Source organism: Peromyscus leucopus, chromosome 4 (genome assembly GCF_004664715.2).
Source record: "Peromyscus leucopus breed LL Stock chromosome 4, UCI_PerLeu_2.1, whole genome shotgun sequence".
Classification (NCBI taxonomy): domain Eukaryota; kingdom Metazoa; phylum Chordata; class Mammalia; order Rodentia; family Cricetidae; genus Peromyscus; species Peromyscus leucopus.
The window spans coordinates 120061762-120086063 of NC_051066.1; the positions used below are offsets into that span (position 1 = coordinate 120061762).

General features: G+C 44.9%; 1 protein-coding gene across 3 annotated transcripts in view; it reads right to left on the bottom strand.

The window, feature by feature from the left end:
- The window catches only part of Bfsp1 (beaded filament structural protein 1), an 84338-nt gene that overhangs the window by 23626 nt on the left and 36410 nt on the right, over positions 1-24302 (bottom strand). Inside the window, exons 1-2 of one of the 3 annotated variants that reach the window (XM_028893256.2) lie at positions 12159-12790; positions 6886-6946 (exon numbers count right to left, since the gene is read on the bottom strand). In XM_028893256.2, coding sequence (XP_028749089.1) covers positions 6886-6946; positions 12159-12514 — 417 coding nt within the window. In that variant the 5' untranslated portion in view covers positions 12515-12790. Of the gene's footprint in view, positions 1-6885; positions 6947-7429; positions 7686-12158; positions 12791-24302 lie in introns of those variants that run through there. The other 2 variants (XM_037205262.1, XM_028893257.2) reach the window with 2 other exon arrangements.

Here is a 24302-nt window from a genome sequence, read left to right on the forward strand (position 1 = left end):
TCCCTTAGTGGCCCTTCAACCAAATCCATGGACCAGGCTGATCAATGGGTCCTTCCATTGTTAATGGAAACTAAGAGATGATAACAAGACTGGAACCTGCCGAGTGGAAAGCCCATCCTACCAGACACCTACCATCCTTCCACATCTCCCCCTGGGGATCATGCCAGGACCAGCACTGGCTCCCACAAAGCACTATCTCAAAGCTACCTGTGGTGATAATAAAAAATGCAATTCTTGTCTTTAAAATGGGAGTTAGTCAGATGGTTCTGTAAGCACATGTCTTGCTTGGAAGACAATCATGTTGTATACTGCCCCGAAAATCCCAGAGGTGAGTCGGCGCTTTGGAACTGCGCAGTTGCTGATATGATGAGAATTTGTTTTGGAAGCATGTTCTTTTATTTGTGCCAGAGAGCAGAAATGTGTAGACGCTTGTGTTTTCATTATGCCTGAGATGCTGTCAGCTGAATTTCCAAACGCTGCAGCAACAGAAGCATCTAGATGTTTCAGAATCAACTGCCTGTGTCAACTGTCTAATTTGAGAAAATAATCCAACCCTGATAGTGTGTGTGCTCGAAACAGAGTAGATGGTTCACAAAACAGATCACAGTACCTGAGAGCTAGCTAGAAATGCAAATACTCTTGAGGATTCCAACACCCCTGCCAGGTGCTGAGGACACAGGGTGAAGTTCCAGAGCCACCCGTCCGCGAGGTCTGCGTGGTCCAGGATATTTACAGTCCCACCCCACACTGTGCTGGGGATGGAAGTCAGGAGTTTGTACATGCTATGGAAGCCCTTTACTACTCAGACACATCCCAGCCCTCACAGCCATTTTTGAGAAAGGAACCGGAGACATCATTCAAGTTCAAGGCACCCTTGACAATCATCCTTGACAACTTTCCCTCCAGGAATTCTAGGCTCCCGTCAAACCCAGCTGCTAAAGAATGGAGATCCAAGTTCATTAAAACCACTGGCAAGCTGGGATTTAATTTTAAAAACACTTTTCTTCCAACCCTGGGTATCAAAACATCTTTCCAAAACTGTGCATCTGCCTGAAGGAAGCTCTGGGTGAGCTGAGACTCTGCTCTCTCCTTGGCGTATTTTCTAGACTCTGCTCTCTCCCTCTGCTCTCCTTTCCTGCAAGCCTCTCCACACTCCAACCTCCTCCCTAATGCCTCCCTTCCCAGGCCCTCCTCTCCTCTTCTCTGGAGTGAGGAATTCTTGGTCATGTAGCAGTTGGTACCCCTGAAGGTGGCCGCTTCATGTTCCATCTTTTCTGCCCCGGACCCCGGGATGTCTTGCTCTTTCCCACCGGGGACTTCAGAAACACGTGAACTGCATGCACATGAGCCCCTTTGAATGTTTTTCATTGTCTTTAGGTAAACACGTGTACCTAGAAGCTACATCGGTCTAAATTGTTGTTAATTTTAAAGAAAGGGGAGTGTTAAGCTTTAAAGTTCACTCCTAAGAGCCAGCCGTCCAGCTGATAAGCAAACTCGGGAATTACTGGCAGCCAGTCATCTTCTAAGTACATATGTGTGGCAATGAGTTACAGAGGCTGTACAAGCTTGAATGTTTATTTAAGAGCCACCTATGGGTCTCACTCCATCAAAAGGCTGAGCATGTGACTAACTCTGGCCGTACTGTTCAGCTGTTATGTTGAGGGGTTTAGCTCCCTTCAAAGAGGGTAACAAAGAGTGGCTTGCCTTGGCATATGTGCTTAAGAACCCAAAATGACCTGTTCTGGATGTCTACTGCACGAGCCACGTGACAATCTGGCAGGTGTGGGAATCAATGTCTTCCCACAGCCACACCCAAGGGTGAATCCCTCCTGCAAGTGACACTATCAGAACTGGCCCTGAGACTAAGCGGAGAGGCAAAAGTTGATTTGACTCAGCAAACGTCTCCGGACTTGTTAAGCAAAATCTCTGATCCAAGGCTGGCAAGATAGCCGAGCAGGTCAGGATACTTGCTGCCAAGGCTGATGGCATAAGTTCAATCCCCAGGACCCACATGGTAGAAGGAGAGAACCCACCCCTGCAAGCTGTCCTCTGACCACATGCAATGGCACGTGTGAACACACACACACACACACACACACACACACACACACACACACACACACTAAATAGTAAATAAATAAGTAAATAAGTAAATGTAAAGAAAAAATTTAATCACTTTTCTGACCATCAACAGGATGAGAATTCCACTCTTCTAGCCTCCTCTTCCTCAGCTGATGATGCACACCGGGATACAGAGTGGTAAAGCCCAGAAGGGTAGACAGGCAGACAGGTCACCATTGTGAACAACAAGCCTTGATCCTGCTGGGAACCCTGGAGACTTGTGGAACTCTCTGTGCTGAGGGGGAACAACTGGGGAACTTAGCCACACTCACTGTGATCTTGGATGACTAAGATTCATTTCCTGGGGTGCGCATGCCTAGTAGGTCTGAGATGAGTGAGTCACGTTCCCACAGCAGGAGGTTCAGGAAGTCTTCTGTGGGCCCTACATGTCTGGTGACAAGTGACATGACACAGGAGAAGGATCCACTATCTAGACCACGAGGCATCTTTAGCCTACAGCCCTTGACTTTGTGTCTAGCTTCTGAGGGACGCGGTTTCTCTGCTTGTCCTTGGGAAGTAGAGAATGAGCCAGGAATACAAACACTCCAGCCTATGCATGCCATGCATGGGATGAAGAGTTCTGAAGCTATTTAAGCCCGTGGGTGAGCCATTTGACTGGAAAAGGAAGGCCCTGGGATGACTTCTTTCTCGGAGTGAAATGAGCCCCAGCAGTAACCACAGGCTGATCTGGGGCTCCCACAAGCTGATTCAAGGACCCTCTCAATCCAGTGTTTACACAACTTCACTAAACCCAGGAACTTTTCACTCTGTGTTTTCTTTACACTGATTCACTTTTTTCCTTAGGTTTATTTAAAATGAACTTTTTATGTAATATGCTATAAATAAAAAGCAATCATAAAAATTCATGATTTAGCCTGGCGATGGTGGTGCATGCCTTTAATCCCAGCACTCGGGAGGCAGAGGCAGGTGGATCTCTGTGAGTTCAAGGCCAGCCTGGGTTACAAAGTGAGTTCTAGGAAAGGCTCCAAAGCAACACAGAGAAACCCTGTCTCAAAAAACCAAAAAAGAAAAAGAAAAAAAAAGTCATGATTTGGGGGGCTAGAGAGATGGCTAAGCAGTTGAGAGCACCCATGTCTTGTGGCTCACAACCGCCTGTAACTCCATCTCCAGGGGGATCTGATACCCTCTTCTGACTTCCAAAGGTACCTGCACACACTCGGCATAGTCTCACACAGTCACACACATATACACATAAATAAAACTTTTTTAAAAAAATTATAACTGGGGCTGGAGAGAGAAGTCAGCAGTTAAGAACACTTATTACTCTTACAGAGGACCTGGGTTCAATTCTCAGCACCCACAAGGCAACTCATAACCATTAATAACTCCAGTTCTAGGGGGGTCCAACTTCCTCTTCTAACCTCTGCAAGCACCAGGCCACACTCATGATGCATAGACACACATGAGAGCAAAACACCCAAACACCCATACACATAATAAAATAAGTCTGAAAGTATATATAATTCACAGCTATGAAAAATTTACACCTCCACGAGCCAGCTAAAGTCACTTCCTGTTCCATCAGGCCATGCGCTTCATTCACAGTTGGGGAAACTAAGCTGGTATCTGTCACATCAAATGTTCTACCACCGACCACAGACAAAGACCGTGCGCTGCCATTTGACAGGTAAGTCATGTGTACTGCTAAGTCATTTCATGCTCAGTGGGCATGGAGACATTCTCTCACGCCAGTGGACTGTGATTACTCCCACAGATAAGAAAGTTGAAGCTCAGAGAGGTAAGCGAATCCACCCCCAGTTTCACAGATACTCAGCAGTGTGGTCTGATTCCATTCACAGGCTACCTTCCTCTTGTGAGCAGCGCAGCTCACTTGTGGGCAGGAGGGTCCTAGCCTGGCCCAGGAGACAACCACACCAATCCATTCTCTGTTATAGCCCTCACCTACATTCTTGGTGGCCATGTCCTGAGGGTTATTCTTGTGGGGCTGGCAGTTCAAACGCCCACTGTCCCTCTGTTACAATGTACATGAAGGTCATGTGGCTGTTTTCTCTGGGTGGAGAAAGGGTGAGATTTATTTTCCTTGGTGTTCAGTTCCTACATCGCCTTATTTTTCTGCTGAGAAGATGAATTGCTTTTGTAGTAAGAGAGAAAGGACAAAGGGTTTGAAAAGCCACTGTCAGTTTCCATTGAAGGTAAAGAGAAGGCCGCCACTGTGGTGGGGTTGAGAGGGACACCATAGAGGGCCTAAATTCCCACCCAGGTGAAGGATGTCCTTGAAAGCCTGGGCCTGTGAAGAAGACAGGGGACCCTCCTCTTGCAACTTTGGACTGTAACCACAGCCAAAACTGGGATGAATTAAAAGTGTGAGCAGAACAGCTGGGAGCTACTGAGTGCTCATAAAAGAAACTCCCAGCTCTGCTACAACAGGCTTGGAGCCACATCCCCACACCCCATCCCCACCAGCCTAGAGCCTGCGTCCTTGGAGCGCCGCTACAGCATATCTTTACCACCACCTTTCTGTTCCGCCTAGCTGTGGGGGTCCACAGAGGTTTCCTAGTGAGATCTGAGCTTGCTTTATACAGCAGGGCTGCATTAGGGGATTGAGTGACCACATGCATGGTTACCCCCGTGTTTGGAAGGGTCTGCACTTGGCTGGGCTGTGCAGTATGCTTGGATCTAGCAAGGGGGAGGTCTTTTGCTCCACCCCTTGGCATTCCTTTAAAAGCCCTTTAGCGGTGACAGAAGGGGCTGATGGGTTTTGACCCAGGCCCTCCCGAGGCTATCTAGTATTTCTATCTGTCTCCCTCCCCTCTCTATTTCTATCTAAATAGTTCTCACTTCTCCCTACTCAAGAGTACCCTGGGGGAAAAGTAGGAGCAGGTCTCCCACATCTAGGATGTTCACATGTCCTCTGTCAGACCTGAGACAGTCCCAAATGCTAACTGCTGACCTGCCCACTAATTATCAGCGGCACCCCACTCCCAGGGTCATCACTGAGAGAATGGGCACCAGATGCAGATAATGTTGATAAAATAAAATCAGGCTTCCCAAATTTTTAGTTCCGGTTTTAATGCCGCTTTGACAACAGAGGTTAGACAAAGCTAGGAAGTGGCAGATGCCCTGAGTAATCCCTCCTGTCCCAAGTGGCTACCAGTTATACGGAGAGAATTGTAAGGGCAATCGGAGCTCAAGAAGGAAGAGCTTTGTCTAAATTAGGGTTTCTATTGCTGTGATAATACCATGACCAAAAACAACGTGGGGAGGAAAGGATTTATTTCAGCTTACAACTCTCGGGACACTCTCTGTCACTGAATAAAGGCAAGGCAAGAACTCAAAGCGGCATCTGGAGGCCAGAACTGAAGCAGAGATCACGAGAAGAATGCTACTTACTGGTTTGTTCCTCGTGGCTTGCTCAGTCTGATGTCTTACACCATCCAGGACCACCAGCCCAGGGGTGCTCACACCAATCACTCATCAAGAAAATGCCCTACAGACTTGCCTATAGGCAATCTCGTGGGGGCAATTTCTCAACTGACATTCCCTGTTCCCAGATGACTCTAACTTGTGTCAAGTTGACAAAATAAACAAGACAAGTTTAGTGTCTTATCAGAATGAGGCTATAAGCATAGGAGCATTGGGGGGGGGAGCAGCCCATGTGCCCTCAACAGCACCCTTCAACTAAGTCATCTCCATGACTCCTTCCAACCCAAGGGGTGAACTCTGGCATGATCAGAAAAGGTGGTTCTTGTAGCCATTAGCCATGCCTGTGTCTGTCCAACCCTTCTGTCCACAATAGAATTTACTACTCAGAGCAGAATTCTGCCAGCTACAACAGAAAACCCAATCAGGCTGATTGATGGACAATCGAAGAAGGAAACTGTCCCAGCTAGGAACAGCTCCATATAACCATTACAGGAATGTTCCAGAATCCCTGGCACCTCCCCTGTGACTGTTTCTCATGTGAGAGAGAGAGAGAGAGAGAGAGAGAGAGAGAGAGAGAGAGAGAGAGAGAGAGAGAGAGAGAGAGAATGCTTCAAGGGAAATAGGTGTTTCTTCCTCTCTTCCCTGAGTCTTTTGCTTCAAAACAGCAACTCAAGGCTATTAGCCAACAGAATAGAGGTATCAGTTTACACAATAAACATTGTCATTTGTGATCAGTCTACCTAGATAAACCATAAGTGGGCATTGTAATGCTGGCATATCGTGTAGCCTAGAACTATAGTCCATGTGTTGGGAGCTTGGTCCCCAGTGCAGAGGTGCTGAGAAATAATAGGACCTTCAAGGGGGCGCGCATAGTGGGAAGGCATTACATCCCCACCCCAGTGATGGCTTGCCATGCAAGCCCACCTCACATGCTGTGAGAGTGATGTCTTTTATCATCAGAGAACTAAGTCATAGGCCCCTTCACCAGATTCGGTGGCATGTGTTTGTATTTGCAACTTCCAAAACTGTGAGATAAAAACTCTTTTCTTTACAAATTGCCCATCCTCGGGTATTTCATTATATTAATGGAAAACAGATTAACACACCAAGCATAACATATCAGCTTCGTGATCTACGTTTCTCTCATGAGACCACACATTTTGTGTCATAAGGTGGGTTTGTACATCAGTTCACTCACAAAGAGACTCAGTTGAAATTAAGAAGTCAAGAAAGAAAATGGCAACAAGAAACAGACAAATCCTAACATAATGGGAAGAGGGTTATGGGAAACAATTGCTCCTACCATCCAATTCAGTGCTGTAAGGGAGCTGTGTAAACCCAAGGCTGTGTTCCACTCACCTTGTTAAGGCGCTCCAGCATTTCTTTTAGCACTGATTGACATTCACATTCATTTTCATATCTGCAAATCGGACACACAGGCAAGAAGAATTAGGGCAGCTTCTAGACTTTCACAGTTACAGATCACATTACCAGTGTCAAGTTCAACCTCAGATAATAATGCCCTTTTCTTTAAGAAGGTAATTTCAATTTTAAAGAAATAGCTAATACCATATTTCCTTGCCCACTGCTTCCCAATAATTTTCATACCATCAAGTACATAGAAAATGAAGATAACCAAAAAAGATAAATGAAACAGAAGTCCTCCACCCTGGATCCTCAAAGCATCTCAGCTGCCTCCCACCCAGCACCTGAGCATGGGGGAATTACATCTTCGCATAGCTGTAACCCAAGCACAGCCTCCGAATAGAGACAGGAAGGCTGCCCCATTCATAAAACAAATGACAGACCTCCTACACTGATGTACTCATTCACATGTGCAACACATCAATGTTTCTCTGTTATGTCATTTATCCTCACAACCAAAGAAAGTGGCTGCTGTTACCTCTGGGGGAAAGATGAAGAACATGGTTGAGAACCTTGCCCCAGGCTAGGGATTTGATTCAGTAGTAAAGTAGTTACTGCACAACCATGAGGACCCGAGTTCAGATCCCAGGACCAACAGAACACCAGTCACAGTCTTGTGCATGCCTGAAAAACCAGCATTGTAGGAGGCAGAGACAGGGGAATTGTCAATGCTGTCAGCCTAGGTGAAAGTAATTCAAATTCCAGGTTCAGGAAGAGATCCCGCCTCAAAGGAATAAGGGGGGGGGGGGGGGGGTGATAAAGAAGGACACTCGCTACCATCCCCTGGCATTCTAGTCCATGCACAGGGACACACCGTCACACACACACATGCTTACACATAAGCCACCTACCAGCCCGCACACACATGAGCTAGAAAAGGAATAGGAGAGGATGAGAAGGAGGAAAAGGAGGAGGAAGAGAGAGAAGAGGAGGAGAGAGAAGAAGATATAATTTGCCCCGTTTTCACCAGAAGCTGCCAGCACCATGCCCCTACCCTTGCAGCATCACCCCTGCCTAGCAAATCCTATTCCAGGCTAGTGGATGCATGAAACTAATTCTAGTTAACACTGAGCCCAACCCGGGAAGCACAACTTTCCATGGCCTGGACATCTTGGCCTGTGAGTCAAAGTCAAGTGTTCACAGCCATGGAAAGTGCTATGTGCAACCTCTGTGTTCTCAGAATTAAAAAGGCTGGGACAACCAGACCCAATCAAAATTGCATTCCAGTTCCAAACGAGTTAAGCATCTCTGAACTAGTTCTACATTTCACACCAAGAGGTCGCAGGCAGTCATTTCTTTGTGTGGCTCTAATGGGGTCAAAACTTGTTTTTTAAATGGGTTATTATCTTTGAGAATAACATTGTTAACAAAAATCTAATTTTCTCATGGCCTTTTTCCTGCTAAAAACATCTAAGAGGCTCTGCAGCTTAACAACATGTTTGATAATAAGCACAGCAACACAGTCTCATGGGTAATTTTCATGCTATAAAGATCTGTCTAGATATATTAAAGATAAGCGATTTCATTATACAAAATTAATGGGATAAGGATTCCCGTATTCATATCAGTGAGTTCAAAAAGTAAAAACATGCTTTGTTTTTCATTATATAGTTGTTTATGTAATATTGTTTTGTTTCCAGCAATTTGGATAATTGACTGTATTTATTATTGTGTTCTGGTATTTTCCTTGTTTTTATGATTCTTGTTGTTTACTGTTTTATGTAGTCTTGGGTGCACTGAAAATTCAACTGTGAAATTATCCATGTTTCAGGTGTAGAGTGTGTCGTGTCTAACATGTTGTGGACCTTGAGGCTCCTGCTTTCCACTTCCTGCATGCTCTCATCTGGCTTTGGCTACTTGCCAGTTCACCTTGAGAATGCAAAAGCATTATATGAGGTGGAAGTGTGTGTGTGTGCGTGTGTGTGTGTGTGTGTGTGTGTGTGTGTGTGTGTTTTATAATGACTTTCAAATCCCACTATCTAAGGCAAAAGATTAAAACTTCTGGGCAATGGTAGTGATTAAGTCAATGAGACATTTAAATCAACCTCAGCGTGTGCGGAACTGCTCCATGAACTAACTGCTCCATGGTGGCTATACAACTTGAAACCAGAAAGGTTGATGGGAAATGAACCAATGACTATGCTTTGATAGACATGCTCAAATGCAGGTTACAAAAGAATTCAAAGAACATGTTAGAGGAAAACCTTCTATTACCCCACAGCAAAGACTCCAGAATGCAGCTGTTGCTAGAGTGACCAGTGGAGCCCATGAAAAAATGAAAGTTCTTGCTGAATGTCCGGGTAAACACTTGTAATTCCAGAACTCAGGAGGCAGAGGCAGGAAGAGCTCTGTGAGTTCAAGGCCAATTTGCTTTACATAGAGTTCCAGGCCAGCCAGAACTATATAGTGAGACCCTGACTCAAAGAAAATTCTTGGCCTCTCTGAAGTCTAGAGTAGAGCCTGGGTATATGCATTTTAAGTTGATTTATATAAATTTTGTTATTTATTTTTCAGGTTAAAAAAAAAAAAAAAAACAGGTTTTGGGGCTGGAGAGATGGCTCAGAGGTTAAGAGCACTGGTTGCTCTTCCAGAGGTCCCGAGTTCAATTCCCAGCAACCACATGGTGGCTCACAATCATCTATAATGAGATCTGGTGCCTTCTTCTGGCATGCAGGCATGCATGCAGATAGAACACTGTATATATAGTAAATAAATAAATAATCTTTTTAAAAATTTTTTGATTAAAAAAATTTTTGATTTAACAAAAACAGCGGATCTGTTTAACTCTGTAAACCAAACTAGTCAAACCCAAGCTTGCCTTAAACTAATGGCAACCCTCCTGCCTCAGCTTCCCAAGTGCTGGGACTGTAGATGTGAGCCATGATGCCCAGAAATTCATATAATTTTCCAATGGATAAATTTCTCACAAGCTTAAAATTTAAAATGTTTTAAAGTTATTTCAATAGAAGTCTCCCTCCTGGAAATCAGTTTCCTCCATCAGAGTCTCACTGGGTATATACAAACCACACTTAAGGGAAAAATGGCCAACACAAAACCAACTCAATGGGTTTTTTTGTTTGTTTGGTTTGTTTTGTTTTGGTTTTGGAGGTTTTTAAACTCATAATGCTTTGTCTGGGTTTTTTTTTTTTAACTTTACATCTTTTGCTTACATATTATGGTTTCCAAATTTGTCTTTATGGGTTTTCTGTGTATACAAATTATATGTCTCAGCATCTGTATGTGTTTCTTGTGCTTTTTCTTTGGCATTTTTTCCCCATTTGCTTACTTGTTTTGTTTGTTTTTTTTAAATCTCATTTTATTTTATCATTTTTAGATGCCTGCTTATTTTCTAATGAGAAAGAGGAAGAAAGGGTGTGGTTTGGGGGGGGGTGGGAAAGTGGAGAGGATCTGGGAGGAACTGAGGGAGGGAATATATAGTGCATTTTAAAAAGATCTATTTTCAATTTTAAAAAAAAAAAAGTCTCCATTTGCCCTTTTCGTTCTTCCTCATCCCCCACAAGCAATCAGTATGGGTGGGGACTTTTTTTACTTATGCATGAAAAAAAATTTTTAATTAATGAAAATAACACACTACTCTTTTTAGCACTGCATAATATTCCACTGAATAGATGAAGCTGAGCTTTACATCCTGCCTTCGACCGGTGGTCATCCTGGTTGATTTCAGGCTTTCTCTAGTGACGATGAGCTGCAGCAGGTAGCTGTGTGAGCACGCCATTTCACACCAGCCAGAGCATATCCTGGAGAAACTCCTTGGAGTGGCCTACTGACGCAAAAAGCCACCTCTTTCTCTAACTTAGAAAGGTGATAAATTGTTCTTTCTTAACATCTGCTAGGTGATGTTAATACACAATTCCATCTGTAGGGGAGGAGACACCATTCCCTAGATCAAGCCTTCTAAAACTTCTTAAACTATTGTCATTGACATCTCTGCTAGAACACTGGTTCTGATTTAGGAGGTGTGATGGCCCCAGGCCCAACAAGCTACACTCCAGCAACTCTCCCACTGATACTGAGGTTGTTTCAGATGCTGCAGCAGGGCCAGGGACCACATCTTGTATATCTGGACCCTAGAGATCACACATTTAAATGTAACTCCCAGATGTCACCTACCACACCATGAAGACAATTAAACTTTGCACATGTAGGTTTGAATTCCATGTCTGGCACAGCCATTCATGGATCTTGCCCCAGATCGCTTCACATTCTGTACCTCACTCAGTCTCTCTATAAAACAATCCAGTATGGATCTGGCTTTGAGGGTTATATCACATGGGAACATATCAAAACATAGTACTGCACCAATGATTACCGAATCTCTAGTTACAAAGGCTAAATTATGAAACCAATATATGTATCCAACAACAGAGGAATGGATGAAGAAAATGTGATAAAGATGAACAGATGACAGGGGTGTGTGTGTGTGTGTGTGTGTGTGTGTGCATGTGGGAATCTTTCAGCCATAAAGAAGAAAGTTACGCTGTTTGCAGGAAAATGGGTGCAACTCCGACTAGAGATGATCATATTAAACCAATTAAGTCAGTTTCAGAGGCGAATATGTTTTCTCTCATTTGTGGTTCCTAGATTTTATATAGTCACATAAAATCATATACACATATATATGAAGTGAAAGAAATGAAATTGTCTAGGGGGAAAAGGAGATAAATGGGAAGAGGGAGAGATAAGAAAAGGGAAGGTAGAAGGGTCCAGGGAGCAATATGGTTAATGTACAATATATATCTGTAAGAAAATTAAATTGAAAAAATAAATTATGAAGTCAAAGAAATCGGTCATGTGAGAGTGCATATTCTGAAATTCTAGAACCGATGGAAGCAATGTCTGCTGACATTAAATCAAGACGGGGCGCGCTGGGAACTCGGAGGAGGCACCTCTAGGGTAGTGCAAACCACCTTGCTTATTTGAGTGTTGGCTCAAAGTAAGCGCTAAAAACTCAAACTACGCAATTAAAATCAGTGTGTTTCATTGCATATTACACCTACATCCCAAAACACATTAAAAGTAAATGAAACTATACCCTGGGAACCGGAAAGTGCCATTTAATTGGAAGTTGGGTATCTTCAGGACCTGTGCATCCGCACGCCCCTTTCCGCAGGACAGTCTGCACCTGCCCCCCATCCCCCCACCCCCACCCCGCACCCTGCCTCAGTTTCCCCGACAGCGCCTCTTACTTGCTCCGGAACTCGTCGAGCGCTCGCTGCGCCTCGGCCTCCTGCCTCTCCAGCCGCGCGCGCTCGGCTGCCAGGTCGCGGGCACGCTGCAGATTGGCCTCGACGTGGCGGGCAAGGGCGTCCTCGGGCCCCGGCTGCTCGCCCAGGCGCTGGAAGGCGTCGAGCTGCCGCCGCAGGCCGGCGTGGCGCTGCTGGAGCGCACGGGCCCGCTGGACCTGGGCGGCCACGCGCTCGCCCAGAGCCTGCAGCGCCGCCAGACCGGGGGCCGTTCCTCCGGGCTGCGCGGCGGGACCCGCGGGCTGGGCGCGCTCGTAGCGCTCCTGGCGGGCCTGGAAAACGTAGCTGCGGCGGTACATGGCTCCCGGGAGGCCGCGGCCCTCACGGTGCCGGCTAAATAAGCATCAGCCGCGCTGGGACCTTCCAGAGCCCGTCAGCAGTGTGCCCTCGGGGCGGGCGCCCAACAATGGCGAGCCGCGGCCGCTTTGTGCGCAGGATTAGCGGCCCATACAGCTGCCGGGTGGAAGGGGCATCGGCTTTGTTCAGCCATTGTGGAGGCCTGTTGCTGTGTGTCTGGATGGAGGGGTCAGGGAGACAAAAGATGCATGATGCTCTTTTGACTGGTTTCCCTGGACACTGGGTAGGCGACCCAAGGCCAGCTTGCTAAACGCTAATGTGTCCTGCAGCAGAGTGCTTGGCACTTTTGTGCCTTCCGGCTTTCGTTAATTAATACTGGCTTTGTTTGCTGTTGTTTTCGGGTTATTTAAGCCATTGTAATTATAACATGTTGAGGCTGTCTCGCATAAGGGTTCCTAACTGTGCAGGAAGACAAAATGGTTATCACGTAAGTGTTGAGATGTGTTTCTAGTAATTTCTTACTAACACTTTTGTGTATATTTGTGAACCTTAGGAAACAAGACTGAAAATACTGAACCCTTGCACTTTCACCAAGGAGTTCATATAGGCGCTTTGAACTGAACAGAAGTCCTTACAGTATGGGGATTTAATAAGCTGCCCAGCTCTCAAATAGTATCATTATGCTCCATTTAAACTTTCATTATATAAATAGCAGTTATACTTGATAACAAGCTTTAAAATATGTACATTCACAATTTGATAGCTAGGTTTTGAAAATATCTGAAGTAAAATGTGATGTTGAAAATAATTAACTATGTGACAGGAATATCCTGAATATAAATATTTGTCATATTGAAATATTTAAAAATCATTATCAGAGGCTAGGGAAATAACTCAGTGGGTAAGAGTGCCTGCTGTACAATCATGAAGACCTGAGTTCAAATCCTCAGCACCCATGGAAAGCTGGTCATGTCTGAGCATGCCTGTAACTCCAGCATTAGAAAGGGAGACAGACTGACGGAGAAACAGCAAACATCCCGGGCTGTGAGAGACTCAGTCTCAAGATATAAACAGAGGACCGTAGAAGAAGACACTGAATGTCCTCTGGCCACAGCACATATGCGCACTCATGCTTACATTTGAATAACCACATACTTAACAGTGCATGTACATCACACACTATTTTTTTAAAAAATCATTATCAAAAGGACAGGTCTTTTCTAAAATAAGGATTAGTGATACCATGTATTACCAGCCACATGGATTGCACATAACTATGCTACAAATAAAGTCAGCTATTAAAAATAGAGATCACTTAGATCTTTCTTGAGTTTATTACCACTTCAAGCCTGTATAGTAAGGATGCAGTCTGGAACAAAGCAATGTAAGATCTGTATGTGTGGTGCTGTGGTTATTCATTCTCACTCTCTCTCTCCTTCCTTTCCTCCCTCCCTCCTTCCCTTCCTTCCTTCCTCCCTCCTAAGACATTTAAATTTTCATGATCAACTGGAGGAGGGTATATGAGTATTTTTGTAGGTGTCCCACACAGTGCTGGTAGCATGGTGTGTTGATTTCCGGCTTCTCAGAGAGCAAAACCCACATGTAATGAGTACTGTAAATCATCCATGGCCTTTGACCTCATGTGATAATCAGTCCTTGCTACAGAACAAACCACCCCAAACTAAGTGTCATGCAATGACACTACTCTCCAGCTCCCAGCTGAACGCTTCTTCTAGCTGCAAGTCTTTTGATCGGCTGAGACAGCACCATCTAGAGCCCTCTTGCCCTTCTGAATTAGCACTGTCAGAAGCCCTGCCAAACAGGCTCATCCAGGCTTCCTTTGCAGCAAGTCCACTCATATCCTGTTGTTCAGTCAAATGACAGGATCCCAGCCAGCCAGAGTCAGGAGCTGGGGGGGGGAGGGGGGAGCAGCAGGGGTCTGGAGAGATGGCTCAGTAGATAAAGTGCTCTCTGCTAGGAATGAGTGCCTGAGGTTTTTCCCCCAGTGGCCGTGTAAAAGTAAAATGTGGTGTTCTAAGTCTACGAAACCCAATGCTAGGGGCCTCTCCAGCCAGCCAGCTTACTGAACCAGCGAGCTGCAGGCTCAGTGAGAGACCCTGTCTCAAAAACTAAGGAGCAGAATGAGAGAGGGAGACACCTGGGATTGAACTCTTGTCCCCTTACATGCACACACACAGATGAATGAAGGAGGTGGCTCACTCGGACCCTGACAAGGATTTGGGTGTAGTACCCCATCACACTAGAGAAAACAATCAACACCAATTCCATCCCACAGAACAGTCCCATTGAAGATAAACACATCCCAGAAATAGAACAAGAGAAAGCATTGTTTCTGTTAACTACAGTGCAACAAGTATTTTTTAAAACTATCTACTAATAAGCCAGATATGGTGGTGTGTACCTCTACTCGGTTAATAATTGAGCAAGGTAAGTCCTTCCTGTCAAGATACAAGACCTAGGATGGATTGCAATCTTCCTCCCAAGTTGCTTTTAGTCAGAATGTATCATCACAGCAACAGAATGTAAACTAGAAGAGTGAATCAACCCCTGTGGGCTGTTTTATGCTGTAACAAGACGACAAAGGTTTGTTTACCACTCGTGATACACATCTATCTGAGGTTAGCTATAACCTTTGCCCTGTGTTCTTATTCACTCGACACCCAGTAGCTACTGTTTTTGAGTCCTGCTGTTCATCTTAAAGAAAGAATGATACATTTGAACATTTCCAGACAATATTATTGAACTGGCCAAAGCAAACTGTATGACCCCATTTAACTCCAAGTCCACTGCTAAGTTCACAGAAGGAACAAGAGCTGGTCCTACTCATCAGCAACCCAAAGACAGCGCTGATGAGCGATTGGTCAGTAGGAACAGAGCCCCTAGATATGAAGAAATCATGAATGAACTAGTTGGTTCTAGAGACATGTTAGGAGAGAATTTCCACAGACCATAGGATGCTACGTAGATTTGCTAAATAGAATTAAAAGTTAACACTAGTTTTGGGTGAAGGTAGAAAATGAATGCTATTAGGATAAAAAAGGCACAAGGTTAAATCCTGGACCCATCACTTTAGTAAGTGATTTAACCAACCTGGTCACAGTATGAGCAGTGAAAAAATGAAAATAACCACTTACAGATGCTGGGTCACCACACTTCTCTTGTGCACATTCACATTCCCTATCCCAGAATAGTTACAGGAAGCACCCTCTTCCATGCTTGCATTCTGGTTAGTATAACTCAGGTATGCCCTGGGCGTAATCATGAGAAAGCAGCCAGGAAACCCTAGATAAGAAACGTCCTATTAACAAACAGAAAGGGGTGGTCGTCTTTAAAATGTAAATTTGACTTTTTGATAATACCAATATGCCTGACATGGGATAGCATCTCAAAACAGGGTTGTTGTTTTTTTTAGATTTATTTATTTATTATGTATACAGTATTCTATCTGCATGTATGCCTGAACTCCAGAAGTAGGCATCAGATCTCATTATAGATGGTTGTAAACTACCATGTGGTTACTGGGAATTGAACTCAGGACCTCTGGAATAATTGCCAGTGCTCCTCTTAACCTCTGTCTGAGCCATCTCTCCAGCCCTCAAAACAGCCTTAATTTGTTTTTCTCTGATGGCTAATGATGTTGAACACCTTTTTGTTGTTGTTGTTTTATGAGACAGGGTTTCTCTGTGTACCTTTGGAACTTGTCCTGGGACTTGCTCAGTAGACCAGGCTGGCCTCGAACTCACAGAGATCGGCCTGCCTCCGCCTCCCGAGTGCTGGGATTAAAGGTGTGTGCCACCACCACCTGTCAGATGTTGAACACTTTTAAAATGTTTATTAGCCCTTTTTGTTTTTTTTAAATGATCAATTTGATCTAAAAAAAAATCCCTCATATTTCCTCCTTGCTTGCTATAGGCTAACTTGTGCCTCCCCTGGCCCGCTCACACACCAACAAGCCTCACATGCTTAACCCCTGACCCTGTAAGAATGTGATTTCACTTGGAAACCGGACCTTTAAAAGGGCAGTCAAGAAGGACTGATGCCTGTGGGGTGTGCCTTTCCATGGCATCCGGAAGCCAGAGATGACCTGTCATGTCTTGATCTCAGACCTCCAACCCCTAAACCAGGAAAAGTAAACTCATGTTGAAACTCACTGGCCTGTGACACTTGCTCTCATCCTTTCCCACCATGTAAAGATGTCTGCCACCAGAGGGCCACACTGTACTGAAGTTGAGCACCCTGCCAGAAAGTCTCAGGGTCATTGCAGAGAGCAGGGGCAGCAGGGAGTTGCCCGGTAGCCTTCCTGGCTAACTGCCCCTGTCCAAAAGGCAAGACAGCCAGGGAAAGCCTCCTTCTGAGTAAGGTATCTATCGACCCTGGAAAGATGGGGCAGACTCTCTGCTCAAGGATCCCTGCTTAATGTGGTCCAACCAGGCCCCATCTCTAAAGACATACAGCAGTACTGCTTGGTGTTGCCAGGAGTGGTAAGTTAATGTGAAGGGTGACGACACACTCAGAAGTGGCTCCAACTGCACACACAGTTCTCAGAAGTGGCTCCAACTGCACACACAGTTCTCAGAAGTGGCTCCAACTGCACACAGTTGACTCCGAGAAACTTCTGGAAAGTGAAACTTGATAGTCAAGCACTACAGACTTAAGAGGGTGCTAAGCCTCCCACCCTCTTACAAACAGATTTATGTCAGGACAGCTGACACATGCACCACCACGCACAAAAGCAGGAAATAGTAGCAATGTATGATACTAGAAACAAGAAATAGGCCCGGCAGCGGTGGCACACGCCTTTAATCCCAGCACTCACTCGGGAGGCGGAGCCAGGCGGATCTCTGTGAGTTAGAAGCCAGCCTGGTCTAACAGCAAGATCCAGGACAGGCACCAAAACTACATGGAGTTTTGAAAATTTTTTAAAAAGAAACAAGAAATACTGAAGGGAGTGTTGGTACAATCACTGTTGGAACTTGAATATAGAATATGGATTAGCTAATATATCACAACAGATTTAAACTTCCTGATCATGTGAAAACTGTTCTTTAGAAACACACTGGGTGAGGGATAAAGAGGCAAAAATGTAGTTTATACACATACAAATAAATTCATGGACTAATGAAGCAAGTAAACCAAAATGTGAAGAACTGATGGGTTTGGTCAGGGGTACAGAGGACTTTCCTCAGCTCTTCCTTCATGTTTTCTGTAAGTTTGACATTATAAAAGAAAAAGAAAAAGTTACACCCCAAATCCCAAGCACTTTAGGAAAAGTATTATGTTAGATAACATATATACTCTTTGAGAATTTCACACATGTATACAATGTATTTTGATTTATATAACCCCCATGCCTCCTCCAACTCCTCACAGGTCCCTCCCAATTTTATGTCTTCTTTTTACTTTTTAAAATATTTTTTAAATTTTATGTATATAGGTGTTTTGCCTGCATGTATGTACGTGCACCATGTACATGTCTGGTGCACATGAAAATCAGAAAAGGATGTCAGATCCCCTGGAATTGGAGTTATGGGGAGTTGTGAACCACCGTGTAGTGGCTGGGAACCAAATCCAGGTCCCCTGCAGGAACTACAAGTGCTCTTAACTGCTGAGTCATATCTCCAGCTCCCTTTTTTCTTCCTTAAGAAAATAATAATCCATTGAATCTCATTAGTTCTTCTCATACGAACATGAGTGTGGAGCCAACCACTGGAACAAAATAAACTGACCAGGAGCCCCATCCTTAAATAAAGCTTACTCTCCCTTGTAGATGTAACCAACTGTCTTATTAAATAAGAAACACAGAACCAATGTAAAAGAGAAAGCCGAGAGGTCAGAGCTCAGAGCTAAAATCTCACCCTTCCTCCTGCGGTGGTCCTAGCTTCCCGAAAGAGACCTATTTCCTGTGTGTAAGTCTTTTCATAGTCTTTTGTTCTGCCTTCTCATTGGTTGTAAACCCAAACACGTGACTGCCTCGTCACTGTCTGTATGTACAGCCCCCCAGGTCTTAAAGGCATATGTCTCCGATGCTGGCTGTATCCCTGAACACACAGAGATCTATGGGATTAAAGGCGTGAGCCACCACCGCCACACTCTGTCTATGGCTCTAATAGCTCTGACCCCCGGGCAACTTTATTTATTAACATACAATCAAAATCATATTTCAGTACAATTAGAATACCACCGCACTCCCTCCCATAGCAGCCATCAGCAGATACTTTTTCATGGCAAGAAGGAAATGCAAGAAATTATCGCTGATGCACAAGATGGAGTGGTCTCGGCAACCATAATGTGGTTGACCGCTATGAGCAGAGTTTACCTCCTGCCATGTGACTTCCACATGCTGGGGATTTTACGATGTAACTAGACCTGACTTTCTTACACATAAGACAATGGGACACAATGTTGGGATGTTACTGATGTTCACACCAGCTCATCTTCACTCTGGCTGTGAATGAAAAGGAACCATACTCAAGACCTTCTGTTTCAAAATAGAAACATGTCATTGTCTCTGCAGGCACCACAATCCTGCCTGAGTGTAGAGAAGCCGCTTTCACAGCTAAAGTTTCTGTGGCAAGCAACCTCACCCTGATAGCCATAGTTTTGCTCTGTGCATCTCTTTAAGGTGTAATATCGGGGGCTGAAAAGATGGCTCAGCAGTTAAGAGCACTTGCTGCCCTTGCAGAAGACCCAGGTTCAGTTCCCAGCACCCCCTTGGTAGCTTACAACTGTCTATAACTCCAGTTCTAGAGGATCTGATGCCCTCTTCTGACCTCTGCAAGCACCAGGAATATACATGGTGCACATACATTCATGCAGGAAAAGGAAAACATATACATAAACATATTTTTTTAAGTTGTAACACCATTAAACAGATGTACTACCACTCTCTCAAGTGAGTCAGCCTACTTTGGGACCACAACCTCTTTGCTTCCGGAAATTAATTGGTTTGATGTATATCAAGCCACTGCTGGCCAACTGGCATGCCCATACCGCCTTAAGAAGAGGATACTCTGGGGGCTGGAGAGATGGCTCAGCAGTTAAGAGCACTGGCTATTCTTTCAGAGGTCCTGAATTCAATTCCCAGCAACAACATGGTGGCTCCTAACCGTCTGTAATGAGATCTGGCGCCCTCTTCTGGCATGCAGGCAGAACACTGTATACATAATAAATAAATAAATCTTAGAAGAAGGAGAAGATACTCTGAAGCTGGGGAGATAGCACAGCACTTAAGATCACTCACTAGCTGTTCTTCCAGAGGATCAGAATTCCTGGCCTCCATGGCCACTGCATGCACACGGTACACAGATATACATGCAGGCAAAACACTCACACATATAAAATAAAAAGGGGAGGAAAATTTAAGTGGTTACTCTAGGCTGTGTGTGCATGTCTTAAATCACAGGACTTGGAAGGCAGAGGCAGGCAGGCAGAGCGCATGAGGAGAGAATCAGAAAACAATTGTAGGAGCCAGTTCTCTGCCCCCACCACGTGGGTCCAGGGACAGAACTCGAGTCGTCAGTCTTGGCAGCAAATGTCTTTCTTTACAGAGCCATCTCACCAGCCCCTAAATTTTCTACCAAAATTCCCATTGGTTGGCAGGACTTAAAACAACACTCGGAGAACTACCTGTTCTAGCCATCTGACCTCCCACTCAACCACTTACACATATTAATGTTGCAAATAGACCTCAAGAAGTCTTCTGTCTTATATATACACTCACGTCCTTAAGGGCTAAGTCACACTTTTGACTCGGGCTTCAGGTGTCCACCATCTGGTAGAACTGTCCATTGGGTTGTTCTTCCTAGACTATAGCTTCATGAAGATGGGACCAACATTAATCTGATCAGTTCCAATCAGCCATCTTCTACCTATGGATCCTCAGAGCTCTGCCCTCCATCCTTCTCCATGACAATTTAAACCCTAGATGTGGGGTTAGAGATGGCTCAGGGACTAAGATCGTGGTTAAATGTGTGCACTGCTCTGGCAGAGGACCAGTATTAGTTCCTAGCATCCACATCGGGAAGCTCACAGCCACCTATAACTCCAGCTCCAGGGAATCCAAAGCCCCGTTCTGACTTTAGAGAGCATTTCATTCATGTGTACACACACACACACACACACACACACACACACACACACACACACACACATCTTTAAATCCTAAAGCTTGGCCCTCCCAGGCCACATCATCTGCCTCACCCCACCACCACCACCCACCACCACACACACCGGTTTCCTGTATAGTGTGGCATGGGGGGGGGGTCACTAGAAGACCATCCTGACCCCTCTGCCACAAGCATACCCTCCAAATTTCTCTCTTGCACTATTAGGCTTAAAATTAATAATGGCTTCCCACTGTTACTCTTTCTTCTCTGGGCACCTGGCTGTATTATATTGATTTCTTTGACATTGCCCATAGCCTCAGACACTATCCTTACCTTAATCTTTTTTCCATTAAACCTTCTCTTTATCCCATCTATTTCCCATTAGCTACACAGGAACTCAGAGCAACCTGGTATCTCATTGATCAACTAGTAAAAACTTTATACACGAACTAGGAGCCTGGTTTAAAAAAAGGTGGGTTTGGGTGGGAGTGAGTTAACCTTAGATAGAAACTCAAAAGGAAAGATCAAATTGTTGGATGTTGGGAGGGTCATCTTGAAACTTTCACTGGAAAGCTAGATACCATGTGACCAAAGATAAAGCCTTGCACCGGCTCTTATCAACAGCTTTGAGGAAGGCCTGGCCTTGCACTCCAGATTCGCTGACTGGACTATTTCAAAGGGCAGAGGCAAATTTAGTAGCAGCCTCAAATTGAAATTTACTTTGCTCTCCACTTCTCTCTACGTTGATAGCTAGATTTATGTCATCTTTCATCATTAGAAGACATATACAGGGACAGAACACCCATACATTCATTGAGAAAGAAAACAACACACCTGTCAGCAGAATAACTGTCATCCTAAGACATGGGAGAGGGACTGAGAGGGAGAGAGAAAGAGATCTGTAAGTGATGGATAATGAGGACACTTCCCAGGCCGTCTCAAAGGCTGTGGCTTCTCAGAGATGAGCCTAAAACAAAACCCATTGCAAAGTCGGCGTCCAGGCCGACTCTGCTGCTTATTTTGTTCTGTGGTGAGCCTTTGCTGAACACAGCGGTCTTCACCCCAGCCACAGAGCTGTAAGTGGCCCTTGTGTCTAAAATGCTCCTGGGCTGTCCTTAGTGACCCTGACTGCATGACTTGGAGATGATAATTAAAGAGTGTTTTCTCCCAGGGTAGAGTACAAAGGTACAATTGTGTCCTCCAAAGTCATATTGGAATATTTAGGGGCATTGCTTTGTGTTTTGTTTGTTTTATTTCTTTCTGAAGTGCTGGGATGAAACCCAGGATCCTGCTCATGCTAAACACATGCTCTGCCACAGAACTACTCCTTAGCCAGTAGTTGGCATAGTAATTTCTACATGTGGTAGTGTTTGAGAGTGGGGTGCATCAGCAGATGTTGCATCCCAAGACAAGACCCTCATGAACAGAACAGAGTAATGCCCATCTCCCGGAATGGGCTAACAGTGCTGGAGCCTGGCACCACTCTCCTGCCTTCTCTGTGTGCCCACTTGTTCCCCAGCTCTCCTCTGCATGATGAAGCAGCAGGAGACCTTCACCAGAGGCTAAACTGATGCCAGCACCATGACCTGAGACTTCCCAGCTTTAAGAACCATAAGCCGAGGAGAAGAGTAGGCTGGAAGATTTCCAGTGAAGGCAGGATTATTCAAGGTGCGACCTGAGGCTGATGAACAAGGAGCCATGCAAGCTGCAGAAAATGATAAGGGTGAGAGCTAGGGGTTGCAGAGGTTGGTACTGTCAGCCACATTAGGCCGTATCTTGTTTCCTGGTGACCACAGTGACTCTGGTGATCCCATCGGCCCTGGCAATCCTGGAGCCCCAGCATCACAAAAAAAGCAACTGCTGTAATTCTCCTTTACACACCAGGGTCGTGTAGATGTTAGGATCGGCTACTGTAGCTCCCAACCAGCTTCAAACTTCCATTTCTGCTGTCCTGACCGGCTTTTCCATGTGTTGCACCATGTCCCCCTAAGCCTTATGAGAGAAAAGTGGGTGGACTCTTCCCAACCTTGGGTCCTTTCTCAGGAAGCTTGGCCAGTAGTTCCTGCAGCAAGTATTCCTCTGGCTGCTGTGAGGACCCAATCATTTTCCTATGTCAGCCTTTGCATTGCATGATCTACTTGTTTTGTTTGGTTATCAAATGTATGTTATTAAAGAAAATAAATCTGAGCTACCATGCAAAAACAGTAACAACAGATTTTTTTTTTTTTTTTAGCCTGTAAGCTAGAAACCAGAGTGATAGTTCGGTTAGGTAAAGCATGTGCTTAACATGAGTAAGGCCCTGGCTCCAGTGCTTAAGTGTCAAAGCAAACACAACAAAAACAGAGTCAGAAGCCAAAACAAACCTCTATTCTTCATAAATTATCCATTTTTAGGTATTCTGTTCCAGCAACAGAAAATGAAGACGATATCGCACACTGGATCTGAACATGTCACTCCCACCAGGGTTGCTGCTGTGTGCTGCCCTAGTAAACTCCATGGTACATTCCAGGATATCACCAAGATGACAAACCAAGGAGCCCACGTCTGCTTGGGGGACATGATTTGGCTGAGTCATGCCACAGTACTGTCTAGAGCTGCTTCTGAGCATCTCATGAGAGCCCGCCCTTAAACTTTCAGGGGACCTGCCATGTGGTTGGCCTGGCATCAGCAGCTCGAAATCAGTGCTAGTGAGAGTATTTACACCATAGGAACTGACAAGCCGGCAGGTGAAGTTGTTTCCATCTTGGGGAGTGAATTGTTCAAATTGACCATCTACAGGTTTCACCTTACCTAAGAAATCCTGACGGCTGAGACATTGCTGGCATCCTCTGCCTCTGTGAGCTCTCAAGGAAAGAACTCCATCTTCCTGCACATATTGTCTTAACTGATGCTGGAAATGTAAAACCCCAGTTTTAAAAATTAGATGTGGAAGTCGTGAGATGTCTGGTGGGTAAGGGTTCTTGCCATGCAAGTCTTAACTACTAGAGTTAGAGCACGGAAATCCATGTTAAGAAAAAAAAAGCCAGGTCCAGTGGCGCACAGCTGGAATCCCAGCCCTCCTACTGTGAGACGGGAGGTGGAGAGCAGAGAATCTCCTGTAAGCTAACAAGCCAGCCAGTTTGGAATATGCAGAGCAGCGGAAACAACACAAAAGGCCCTGCCTCAGCAGAGTAGGAGAGAACTGACTCCTGAAAGCTGTCCTTTGACATCTGCATGTGCACTGTGGCACTTCTAAACCCCAACTTCACACACGCTCACACATGCACACACACACACACACACACACACACACACACACACACACACACATCGCTAATAAGCAAAAATGTCTTTAAAAATCTTAAACTAAAATTAGGGTCTCTGACTCTAGAGTTTGGTTTTTATTTTACATTGACTCAAAAGTTTCTGAAAATTAATTTATGATAAATTGCCTTATAAAGTTAAAATGCCTTCCAAAATTTTATGGGGCAAATTCAAAACCTGGAGGAGCCAGCCAGTAAACTAAGCCTATCTCTATACAGAGAAAAGGAGATTGGTTTCAAATTAGTCGAGGCCCAGCTGGAAGAATTCTGCCTGTATTTTAGTGCAAAGGGAGACACAACCTCTGGCTAGCCTCAAGATTTTTTTTCCCCTGAAATAATAACTGACCCCAGGCTCTGTTGTT